The sequence below is a fragment of the Poromitra crassiceps genome (assembly GCF_964638095.1).
Source record: "Poromitra crassiceps genome assembly, chromosome: 13".
Classification (NCBI taxonomy): Eukaryota; Metazoa; Chordata; class Actinopteri; order Beryciformes; family Melamphaidae; genus Poromitra; species Poromitra crassiceps.
This window is the reverse complement of record NC_139644.1, coordinates 46,750,643-46,764,191: the sequence shown is the minus strand read 5'-3', so window position 1 is coordinate 46,764,191 and position 13,549 is coordinate 46,750,643. Positions and strand designations below refer to the sequence as shown.

Below are 13,549 nucleotides of genomic sequence, written 5' to 3'. Positions count from 1 at the left end.
GTGCTGCTATAGACCAAAGCACAGCTGTCTGGGTTAGTGCTGCTATAGACCAAAGTGGAGTGGACGTCACAGGGTCACGTCGCTGCATCACGGTAACAGAAGATCTGAGGAAACAAGTGAAACCGAAACTAGAGAGATCCCAGGAATAGGGAAAAAGACGTCTTGTGCCACATGACGCTGGGCTTTCCCATTAGGAATATGATGATGTAGATATATAGATAGTAGACTCTACTGTATGTGTGCTAATTGAAAAACAGCTTTAGACTGTTGAAGGCACCACAGCGCCTCCCTCTGCCTGTGATGTGCTGTTTGTATGTGTGCGCTCCTGTCAGCAGTTTGGAACGTTTAGATTTGGGGTTTCGGGTTGGGCGTCAAACGGCACATTACAGTTGGGCTTTCGGGTTCGGGCCTGAACGTCGCGGGCTTGGGCTTAATGTCTAGGGCCGTACAGACCTCTATACAACACATAGAGACACACATATACAGACACACACATACACAGGCAGACACACACATACACAGGCAGACACACACTTGGATTGTGTACCTGGTCCTGGCGGACAGTGCAGAAGGATTCCTCAGTGGAGTCAGAGGACAGGGAGAGTGAGTGCACTTTGGTCAGACGAGACTGCACATCAAGCTACACACACAGGTACGCATGCACACACACACACACACACACACAGGCACACACACACCAGCCACACGGACACACAGAGAGAAAGTTAGCTTATCAGAATAGAGTGCAGAGTCAGACTGCAGGACGTTCACACTGAGCAGACTGGTTGATGGGTCTCTGTAAAGATGCACGAGAAATTATCGTAATGGTAAATGTATTTATTTCCCCTTACATGTCCTTATCCCCTGCCAAGCTGTCCCGGTCGTTGCTCCACCCCCTCTGACGATCTGAGGAGAGTTGTAGACTAGCACATGCTTCCTCCATATTATGTGCAGTCGCCAGCTGCTTCTTTTCACCTGACAGTGAGGTTTCACCGGCAGGACGTAGCACGTGGGAGGATCACGCTATTCCCCTCGGTTTCCCTCCACCCCCCCAACAGGCACTGCGACCGACCAGAGGAGGGGCTAGTGCAGCGGCCAGGACTCATAGCCTTAATCCGGCTTCACACCTGCAGACACGGCTACACACACACACACCTGTATGGACGCGCCACCAAACCGGTTGCGACGCGGGGCTCGAACCTGCGACCCTCGTGTTGGTAAGCAGGGAATCTACTGCGGTAATCGGCCGGTAATGGGAAATAGATGCTATATTATCAATATAGGCACCATTATAGCTGGTAAATATTGTCTATAATAATAATAATATCTATACAAAATGAGTTGTTTACAAGGGGAAATCCTGTGGATACCTTTAAGCATGAAATGCCATAGGGCTTTGTATTGTGTTATATCTGTAGACTAAGCAGCCATAGGCTTTCGCTTCTATAACACCTTTATTTTTGTATTTACTACTACTAACCTGTATTTAATACGCTGACATGTCTGATTTGACACATAATAATTTGGATTCTGAGACAAAATGCTTTATCAAAGCCAAGGTATGTTGCAGAGTTTTGATGGACTTTAGTAGACAAACTAAAGTAACATTTGAAGAGTCACAAGTGTTCTTCTTCGGTGGTCCGTACGCACGGCGCTAAAGTAGGAAACATTACGGAACGCACTGTATTTATTGAAGCCGTGCGTGGGGAGTGAGGACCACACACCTGTCCATGATAGCTAGGTTTGTTTTTCTCTTGTGGGGGAGGGGGTCCTGTGGGGAGGGGGGATATGTCTGTATGTTTGAATGCATCTGTATATGTACCGGTATGTATCGTATATGTTTTTTTTTATGTATGTGGCTTTTGTAGTTCTTTTATGTTAAGTTGGAAAATCTATAATAAAAAAATGTATCAAAAAAAGAACCGTAGAATATTACGTCATCCATCTTTGCTCACTACATCTTGGCCTTTCTTACACTGAGGTGTGCATAAACAGGTAAAAGTTAAAGTTACGTTATTAAAAAAAAAAGAAGAAGCTCATAGTACTTAGTTTAAAATACAATTTTTTTTAGATTATCGTTAAGCAGGTAATTATCGGTTACCTTAGGTATCGGCCATAAGATGCAGGTAATTATCAGTTATCGGTGTCTGCATTGGCTGAAAAAAATCCATATGGTCCATCCCTAATCAGTCAGAATGGAGACTTATCTATGTAGGACATCTATAGGTCTGCAGCTACAAGGTTCAACAGGAAAATCCCGTATTTTTGCTTCCCTGGTGTCACCTTTCATAACGTCTCAGTAGAAGACGTCAGATCCACCACAGCTGTGGATGCAACAGTCACGTACAACACAGAATGTTTATAATGAGAACCAGCAGCTTTATAGAAGCTCACAGAGAGGCTTGAATGTGTCAACACTTCTCAACTGTGCTGTTACAGCTATTTGCCAATTGTGTCTGTAGGAACGTCTGACCAAGCCGGAAGTACCGCTGCCGGGAAACGAACCTGGGTCTCCGTGGTGGTATGAGAGTGATCTTACGTCCAACACTACACAGACGCCCCAAATTCACAAACTGTCAAGGATTTCAAGGACGCGTGTGAACCCTGACCCCAGAGCCAAAGAGGGTAAACCAAGACAAGAGTGTGTGTGAACCCTGACCCCAGAGTCAAAGAGGGTAAACCAAGACAAGAGCGGGTGTGAACCCTGACCCCAGAGTCAAAGAGGGTAAACCAAGACAAGAGCGGGTGGGAACCCTGACCCCATCAAAGAGAATAAACCAAGACAAGAGCGGGTGTGAACCCTGACCCCAGAGTCAAAGAAGGTAAACCAAGACAAGAGCGGGTGGGAACCCTGACCCCAGAGTCAAAGAGGGTAAACCAAGACAAGAGCGGGTGTGAACCCTGACCCCAGAGTCAAAGAGGGTAAACCAAGACAAGAGCGGGTGGGAACCCTGACCCCAGAGTCAAAGAAGGTAAACCAAGACAAGAGCGCGTGGGAACCCTGACCCCAGAGTCAAAGAGGGTAAACCAAGACAAGAGCGGGTGGGAACCCTGACCCCAGAGTCAAAGAGGGTAAACCAAGACAAGAGCGGGTGGGAACCCTGACCCCAGAGTCAAAGAGGGTAAACCAAGACAAGAGCGCGTGGGAACCCTGACCCCAGAGTCAAAGAAGGTAAACCAAGACAAGAGCGCGTGGGAACCCTGACCCCAGAGTCAAAGAGGGTAAACCAAGACAAGAGCGGGTGGGAACCCTGACCCCAGAGTCAAAGAGGGTAAACCAAGACAAGAGCGCGTGGGAACCCTGACCCCAGAGTCAAAGAAGGTAAACCAAGACAAGGATGTGTGTGAACCCTGACCCCAGAGTCAAAGAGGGTAAACCAAGACAAGAGCGGGTGTGAACCCTGACCCCAGAGTCAAAGAGGGTAAACCAAGACAAGAGCGGGTGGGAACCCTGACCCCAGAGTCAAAGAGGGTAAACCAAGACAAGAGCGGGTGGGAACCCTGACCCCAGAGTCAAAGAAGGTAAACCAAGACAAGAGCGCGTGGGAACCCTGACCCCAGAGTCAAAGAAGGTAAACCAAGACAAGGATGTGTGTGAACCCTGACCCCAGAGTCAAAGAGGGTAAACCAAGACAAGGATGTGTGTGAACCCTGACCCCAGAGTCAAAGAGGGTAAAAGACAAGGACGTGTGTGAACCCTGACCCCAGAGTCAAAGAAGGTAAACCAAGACAAGGATGTGTGTGAACCCTGACCCCAGAGTCAAAGAAGGTAAACCAAGACAAGAGCGCATGGGAACCCTGACCCCAGAGTCAAAGAAGGTAAACCAAGACAAGAGCGCGTGGGAACCCTGACCCCAGAGTCAAAGAAGGTAAACCAAGACAAGGATGTGTGTGAACCCTGACCCCAGAGTCAAAGAAGGTAAACCAAGACAAGGACGTGTGGGAACCCTGACCCCAGAGTCAAAGAGGGTAAACCAAGACAAACTCATCCTAGCCGGGAGGAGATGTCACTCAGCCAGACAGGCTGCTCTCACACCATCAATCAGTTTCACTGTGTGTGTGTGTGTGTGTGTGTGTGTGTGTGTGTGTGTGTGTGTGTGTGTGTGTGTTCCCAGTCGCCTAGGAAACAAGCCCCGCCTACGATGACTGGCTGCTGTCCTCCTTGAGCCCCAAACAGCCCAAACCTGCTCCACAGTTTCACACACACACGTTTGACGCCACTGGTCCATGATTTTGTGAATGTACAATGTTTGTGTCCTTGTACGGTTTTCTTCTGTGTGGACATATTGTTAAAATGCGTGTACCTCAGACAGCGTGCTGCACAGTGTGGCGAGCTGTGTGTGTGTGCGCACACGCGTGTGCGTGTACCTCAGACAGCGTGCTGCACAGTGTGGCGAGCTGTGTGTGTGTGTGTGCGCACACGCGTGTGCGTGTACCTCAGACAGCGTGCTGCACAGTGTGGCGAGCTGTGTGTGTGTGTGTGCGCACACGCGTGTGCGTGTACCTCAGACAGCGTGCTGCACAGTGTGGCGAGCTGTGTGTGTGTGCGCACACGCGTGTGCGTGTACCTCAGACAGCGTGCTGCACAGTGTGGCGAGCTGTGTGTGTGTGCGCGCGCACACACGCGTGTGCATGTACCTCAGACAGCGTGCTGCACAGCGTGACAAGCTTTGTGTGTGTGTGCGTGTTCCTCAGACAACGAGCCCTGTGTGTGTGTGCGTGCATGTGTACCTCAGACAGCGTGCTGCACAGTGTAGCGAGCTGCGTGTGTGTGTGCGTGGTCCCCTTCACTGAGGCTGCCGTGTTAGATCGCCGCCCTGGCGGCGGGTACCAGTATAGGTCACAAGGCCCGTCTCCGCCATGTTAGTGGATGGGGAAATGAGCCAAACTAAAATCAAAGAACACGTCAGATATTTTTTTCCAAAAGGTGGTTTCTATTTTTTTTATTTTTTATTTTAGATAGTTCTCATCACGCTAATGCCTGTCCAAGTGGCCATTTTTCTGATCCGTTTGTTTTTAAGTAGTTATTTGACAATATAAAAAGGGATGATTGACAGCTGTGGCAGCCAGTCTCAAGCAGTCACTGGCTGGTCCCCTGCGTGCTGCGTTCAGGTGCTCCTCGGATATCGTATTTACCCATAGGACCAGACGCTGCTTGATGTGTGATAATGGGACCACAATAAAGAGGACATTGTTTCGAGAAAGGTGCGTGAGGAAGTAACGTTGGTTGGGGACTGAAGTGGTAAGTTCAGAAAATACGTGTTTTGTTACTCCAGCTAACGTTATTGGTTTTAACGGACGTACAAGGTAGCCGCCTATTCATAGCAATGCAGTAAAACAAGGTGCGTTAGCTTACAGTGCTAGCCTTTCATGGTCGGCAGAATGTTACTAACGACCGATAACGATAACGTTAGCTGGAATAACGCAATAGACATATTTTCAGAACTTACCAGGTTGTCCAACTGCCTGCGTATGCCAGGAAATGTGTTTCATAACGTTACAACTCCCGGGTATAAGATGGGGCCCACACAAGTTTTAGCACACAACCAGCCATTAGCTAATGCGTTAGCTTAGCCTTTTGAGACACTGGAGGTTTTATTTGGGGTAGGCTAAAGCATGAGAGTTTTATATGGATATCTCAGGGAAGTGCTCTGACTGTGGGGATGTTGTTCACAAGCTCCTCTCCTCATAGCTGTTGTAAGGATATAGAGAAGAGACCAGGCTAACGTTCGTTAACCCTAACCTCAGGCAGCGCCGGACTGACCTGCCCAGTAAACAACGTAGCCTCAAGCTTCAAGGTTAGATTTCATCTGTTAAACCAACATTCCCAAAAGGAAAAAAAAATTATAATGTTAATCAAAATGCCATGGAAACATTAGCTAATTAGCTAATCAACACAGAGATGCAAAGATCAGTTCATCGGATAATTTCTCCCATATGACAATGTTAAGTTCTATACATTTTTGTCTTGGCAAAAGTAACCATGTAGATTCCCACTATGAGGTCAGTTTATCAAAATGACGCCTGTACGGAAATCAGATTTTCGTTGTCTGAGATCAGGAGGAACCGACGGGGAGCCGTTCATCTCAGCTCCTAGCAGCCAGACTCTGAGCTGCCGAAGCTGGGCAACTTAAAGATGACAAGGGCTCAGCCCGCCGGCGGGCCCGCTAGGGGGGAAGAGGTTAAAGTGCCATACGTATATACACGGCTAGACAGCATTGAGTGTATATAAATACACTACGCACTGCCCGCAAAGCTAGCACCAGGAGCAGCTATATACAGTTATATACAGAATATATATATATACCGGTATATAGTTATATACAGCTATATACAGTACAGTCAATAAATTGTATTTATTGACTGTATATAAATACAGTCAATAAATACAATGCACACGGTCAACAAAGCTAGCACCATGCAGGAGCAGCTGCATTAAAGAAAAGGTCAGAGGGGCAGAGACCTCACACTGCAGAATCTAGTATAGTAGTTTCTGCCCGTTTTGGCTTCAAAAAGAATAGTGTGAGGAGGTGGAGTCACAGTCTCCACATTATTTTATCTCAGTGGTGTGCACACACGTGTGTGTGTGTGTGTGTGTGTGTGTGTGTGTGTGTGTGTGTGTGTGTGTGTGTGTGTGTGCGTGCGTGTGTGTGTACCTCAGACAGCGTGCTGCACAGCGTGGCCAGCTGCTGGGAGGTGTTGTGTCTCAGGTCGGGGCCGGTCCACACCTGCCTCAGACGCTCTCTCTCCAGGTTCAACACATCATGGATCGACTTCAGAGACGTGTGAACTAAACCACATTACACACTATATTAACAACACAACACATTACACACTATATTAACAACACAACACATTACACACTATATTAACAACACAACACATTACACACTATATTAACAACACAACACATTACACACTATATTAACAACACAACACATTACACACTATATTAACAACACAACACATTACACACTATATTAACAACACAACACATTACACACTATATTAACAACACAACACATTACACACTATATTAACAACACAACACACACTACATTACCAACACAACACATGACACACTATATTAACAACACAACACATTACACACTATATTAACAACACAACACACACTACATTACCAACACAACACATTACACACTATATTAACAACACAACACACACTATATTAACAACACAACACATTACACACTATATTAACAACACAACACATTACACACTATATTAACAACACAACACATTACACACTATATTAACAACACAACACATTACACACTATATTAACAACACATTACACACTATATTAACAACACATTACATACTATATTAACAACACAACACATTACACACTACATTAACAACACAACACATTACACACTATATTAACAACACAACACATTACACACTATATTAACAACACAACACATTACACACTATATTAACAACACAACACATTACACACTATATTAACAACACAACACATTACACACTATATTAACAACACAACACATGACACACTATATTAACAACACAACACATGACACACTATATTAACAACACAACACACACTATATTAACAACACAACACATTACACACTATATTAACAACACAACACATTACACACTATATTAACAACACATTACACACTATATTAACAACACATTACACACTATATTAACAACACAACACATTACACACTACATTAACAACACAACACATTACACACTATATTAACAACACAACACATTACACACTATATTAACAACACAACACATTACACACTATATTAACAACACATTACACACTATATTAACAACACATTACATACTATATTAACAACACAACACATTACACACTACATTAACAACACAACACATTACACACTATATTAACAACACATTACACACTATATTAACAACACATTACACACTATATTAACAACACATTACACACTATATTAACAACACATTACACACTATATTAACAACACAACACATTACACACTATATTAACAACACATTACACACTATATTAACAACACATTACACACTATATTAACAACACATTACATACTATATTAACAACACAACACATTACACACTACATTAACAACACAACACATTACACACTATATTAACAACACAACACATTACACACTATATTAACAACACAACACATTACACACTATATTAACAACACATTACACACTATATTAACAACACATTACATACTATATTAACAACACAACACATTACACACTACATTAACAACACAACACATTACACACTATATTAACAACACATTACACACTATATTAACAACACATTACACACTATATTAACAACACATTACACACTATATTAACAACACATTACATACTATATTAACAACACAACACATTACACACTATATTAACAACACAACACATTACACACTATATTAACAACACAACACATTACATACTATATTAACAACACAACACATTACACACTACATTAACAACACAACACATTACACACTATATTAACAACACATTACACACTATATTAACAACACATTACACACTATATTAACAACACATTACACACTATATTAACAACACATTACACACTATATTAACAACACATTACATACTATATTAACAACACAACACATTACACACTATATTAACAACACAACACATTACACACTATATTAACAACACAACACATTACACACTATATTAACAACACAACACATTACATACTACATTAACAACACAACACATTACACACTATATTAACAACACATTACACACTATATTAACAACACATTACACACTATATTAACAACACATTACACACTATATTAACAACACATTACACACTATATTAACAACACAACACATTACACACTATATTAACAACACATTACACACTATATTAACAACACATTACACACTATATTAACAACACATTACATACTATATTAACAACACAACACATTACACACTACATTAACAACACAACACATTACACACTATATTAACAACACATTACACACTATATTAACAACACATTACACACTATATTAACAACACATTACACACTATATTAACAACACATTACATACTATATTAACAACACAACACATTACACACTACATTAACAACACAACACATTACACACTATATTAACAACACAACACATTACACACTATATTAACAACACAACACATTACACACTATATTAACAACACAACACATTACACACTATATTAACAACACAACACATTACACACTATATTAACAACACAACACATTACACACTATATTAACAACACAACACATTACACACTATATTAACAACACAACACACACTACATTAACAACACAACACATTACACACTATATTAACAACACAACACATTACACACTATATTAACAACACAACACATTACACACTATATTAACAACACAACACATTACACACTATATTAACAACACAACACATTACACACTATATTAACAACACAACACATTACACACTATATTAACAACACAACACGCACTACATTAAGAACACAACACATTACACACTATATTAACAACACAACACACTACATTAAGCCCGTCTCTTTGGGGACACAGGAGATATCATCATAATACTCCATACTGTCATACCTCTTATGAGAGTGTTTAAGTAAAATTTGCTTGTCCTCATCAATGTAGACAGCAGAAATGTGTCAAGATATTAACATATCTTCAAATCATCACCATATGGTTCCACTGAAAGACCATAAACGATCATATTTAATTATCTCCCAGTCCTATGCTAAACTACTGTACTAAGAAAGCACTCGGGACATTTTACAAAGGGGTTTTGAAGAAGTCAAGCAGTGTCAAAGCGTACCGCGCTGGGACACGGCACAGATGTCCTGGTGGAGCTTCTTGGCCTCGGGGGAGGACACCTGGGGGTTGGACAGCTGGGAGTAGACGTAGTCTGGGATGGACTGCACCGACGCACCCAGACCAGACGTGTTGGTGCTCAGGTGGCTGGAGGTGAACTAGAGAGGAGAAGAGAGAGTAGAGTTATTTAATGTGGCATGGTTATTGTAGTTAACTAAACTCCTAACTAAAACTAGGAGTGAAAAAACCATTTTAGTTAACTGAAATCAAAATAAAACTAGACTTTATAAAGAAAAAAGAAACGGTATATTACAAAACTAAAATAGTGGAGCAGATGAAAGAAAAATCATTCACAAGTGGAAAGAACCATCAAAATTGGCATAAACAAATACTCCCAGCCCGGAATTACTATTTCGGGGGCAACTTCATGTACAATTGTCAAATTGATCTTGCGATCAAACCATACATTTATGACCACAGAGAAGCCAGATTTATTCCATGTAAATTAAACAAGTGCAAATTCGCAATAGCTGCAGCCAGATATGCAAATTTCTGATTTTTGTGGACAAACCAACCGACTGACTTAAATGGGTGCCCCGGTGGCTCACCTGGTAGTGCGCTGTGTGTTTGTCCTATCTAATAAAGGCAAATCCCCCCCCTTAAAAGATGGCTGCTGTTTCAGCCATCAGGAAATAAAATCCTTTTTATATCTCCTTCTGCCATTTACTCTTCATATCTTTATATCTCCTTCTGCCATTTACTCTTCATATCTTTATATCTCCTTCTGCCATTTACTCTTCATATCTTTAGCTGCAGCAACGGTGCAAAACACTGGGAACGGATCTGACGCAGAAGTGAGGAGAGGCGTATGGAAGCGCAGGCATTTTCATTTCGGTGTATTTGTCACACTGGCAATTTTCAACCAGCTTTGTATCAGTACGTGTGTATCAGTACGTGTGTATCGGTGCGTGTGTATCGGTGCGTGTGTATCAGTACGTGTGTGTATCGGTACATGTGTATCAGTACGTGTGTATCAGTACGTGTGTCGACATGGACACAGGTTAGCTTGTCTCTATGCTCAGACTAGACCGATAACATCAGCCGTGGCGCGAGCAATTGTGATGTTATCAGTGATGTCACTCAAATAATATATTGCGATGTCATCAGTGATGTCACTTGAGCAATTGTGACATCAGTGATGTCACTTTCATGAGTGAGTGATGCCATCAGTAATGTGATGTCATATGATGTCAATCTGTAAATGTCATGTAAATGTCATGATGTCATAATTGTATCATCTCATAATGTCCACACACTTCAGTCCCTTCATAAAGCCTTCTGTTTGAGTGGCGGTGTGGTACAGTGACGGATCTGAAGGAATGGCTGCTCGAGCAGGTCATGACGACAGGCAGCTCCATGATGCTGCCAGGGATGGAGACCTGGACCTGCTGAGGACCCTGCTGCAGGAACAGCGCTTCAGAAGGCGGATCAGTGAGTGGTCAGTGAGCGCTCTGGGGTTCGCAGCCATGCAGGGTCACGCTGCCTGTGTGGCCTACTTGATCACCCAGGGAGCCCAGGTAGACGTAGCTGGTGACAGAGACCGTACGCCTCTCTACTGGGCCGTGCTCTTCGGTCACCTGGACTGCGTCCAGATCATCCTGGAAGCCGGGGCCGACCCCAACGGAAGCAGACACCACCTATACACCACGCCGGTCTACCGTGCCGCAGAGACGGGAAGGCTGGAGATACTGCAGGAACTCATCAGGTTCCGTGCCGCTGTTCCTGTGGACATAGACAGCGATCGCACCCTCTGGAGGTCTCCCCTCTACATCAGCGCCGCCCGCCACCACCTGGACTGCTTCCGCCTGCTGCTCCAGGCCGCTGGCGTTCTGACCTGTGATGTGGCTTCTTGCCTGCTGGATGAGGTGCTGAGGTTCAGGTGCAACGCGGCCTTTGTCCAGCTGCTCCTGGACCACGGCGCCGACCCGGCCCTGGTGAGGGAGCAGACACAGCTGGAGGAGAGGGCGGATCCCGAGGCGCTCAGGGTCTTTCTGGAAGCCAAGAGATGTCCTCGCAGTCTGGCCCACGTGTGTCGGATCCGGATCCGTCATGCGCTGGGCAGACATCGTCTGGACCAAGTCCACTCCCTCCCACTAACACAAGTGATGAAGGACTTCGTGCTCCACCAAAACTGACTTGAAGGACTGTGAGTTTATGGCATTTGTAGCCTGGGACATTTGTAACAAGGCTTCCGATGTTTTCAGCAAACTCAGCCAGTATCTAGCAACAATAGATGACACCGACATCTTGGAAAACGTTGTGGTCATCATGTATGACAGGTCCAGTACAGATGATGGTGTTGATGATGATGGTGCTGATGAAGGGTGGACATGTTTGCTGGGAAACAGAAGCCATACAAAGCCATCCCTCCTACTCAAGCTGCTCTACTCCAGCATGTAAAGCCTGCTGCCTACCAGGCTGGATGCTTATGGGCTCAATCATTACTTTGTCAACCGGAAGCAGGATCAAGAAAGGTGATATGTGGCAGATTGTGCTGTTATAGTATTGTTTCAATGTGTTTTGTCTCCCTCTAGTGGACATTTGTATTTTACATCGGTTTGTATCATGTGACTTCAGAGAAACAGAAACCGAAAGTTACTTCAGAGAAACAGAAAGTTAGTTGATGGAGAGGACATGTGCTTCTGAATACTTACCTGCTGGCATTCTACATGAATCTGCTCATCTTCTTCGCCTTTTTGATTGCATTGTCGGTATGTAATGTTGTTTTACTTACTTACCTGCAATTGTGTAGCATTATTTGTGAGATATTGATTTATTTCTGTACATTTTGTGATGTGGCTCTGTTCACCAGCTAGTGTTAATGTTAAGCTTTATGTTAGCTCATCTCATGCCACTTTTGGGTAATATGAATATATACTGTAGTAGCTATATTTGACTCATTGTTTGATTGTTAAGTCAATGCAGAAGGAAAGTCAATTTATGTATCCTTTTTGCTCTTTCCAGTTTCACCCTTTCTATTAAAAAACCTGTGGACAAAACGAAGACTGTCTTCAGAGTCTTGATGGCTGAAAGGTGTTTAGCTGACTGTTGAAGTATACAGAGGACGTATATAGAGGACAGTACACAGATCTTGTGGACTGATCTCCTCTCTATTGCAGAGAGTTGCCAACAACTGACCAAGTGTGGATGCAGATTTGAATGTGATTTGAAGGTGCACGTGCTACAGCTTTGGTCTTGCTTGCACAGTACTGTGTAGCTGCAGATGTGATTAGGCTCCATTTCAACCCAGAGCATAGGTTGATTATACATGCATATTTTCTATAACATAACTGTTGATCCTCTAATGGTCAGATCATTATGGTTATGGATGTCTTCAATGCATTGTGTCCCATCAGAAGACTTGGACGTGGTGGGGATGGACTACCTGCTGGGCGACTGTTGATTTCCTGTCCTCACCTTGACTCCCATTCTTTCATAGCTATTTTTTGTTTTACCAAAAATGTATGTAAATAGATTACAGCAAGATCTCTATGTACAGTATAACAAAGGGTATTTATTAGATCAAATCTACTGAATTTATTTATTTATTTAGTCATCACTTGTGTATTCAATAGTAACCA

The 13,549-nt window shown here is 43.1% G+C and overlaps 2 protein-coding genes across 5 annotated transcripts in view; one reads left to right on the top strand and one right to left on the bottom strand.

Moving 5' to 3' along the window:
- LOC310788702 (oxysterol-binding protein-related protein 7-like) overlaps positions 1–13,549 on the bottom strand; it is a gene marked incomplete at its 3' end in the record, with an annotated part of 110,830 nt that overhangs the window by 45,890 nt on the left and 51,391 nt on the right. For 3 of the 4 annotated variants that reach the window (XM_083650245.1, XM_083650246.1, XM_083650248.1), the window contains 3 exons: positions 9,913–10,066; positions 6,657–6,790; positions 548–640 (listed from right to left, as the gene is read on the bottom strand). In XM_083650245.1, coding sequence (XP_083506371.1) covers positions 548–640; positions 6,657–6,790; positions 9,913–10,066 — 381 coding nt within the window. The remainder of the gene's footprint in view (positions 1–547; positions 641–6,656; positions 6,791–9,912; positions 10,067–13,549) is intronic. The other variant, XM_083650247.1, reaches the window with a different exon arrangement.
- On the top strand, positions 11,288–13,371 carry LOC310787839 (ankyrin repeat and SOCS box protein 1-like; the record flags this gene model as incomplete). The annotated part of the gene is made up of 2 exons (XM_083649305.1): positions 11,288–12,035; positions 13,325–13,371. 2 exons carry the CDS (start codon positions 11,288–11,290, stop codon positions 13,369–13,371), a joined length of 795 nt encoding a protein of 264 aa, XP_083505431.1.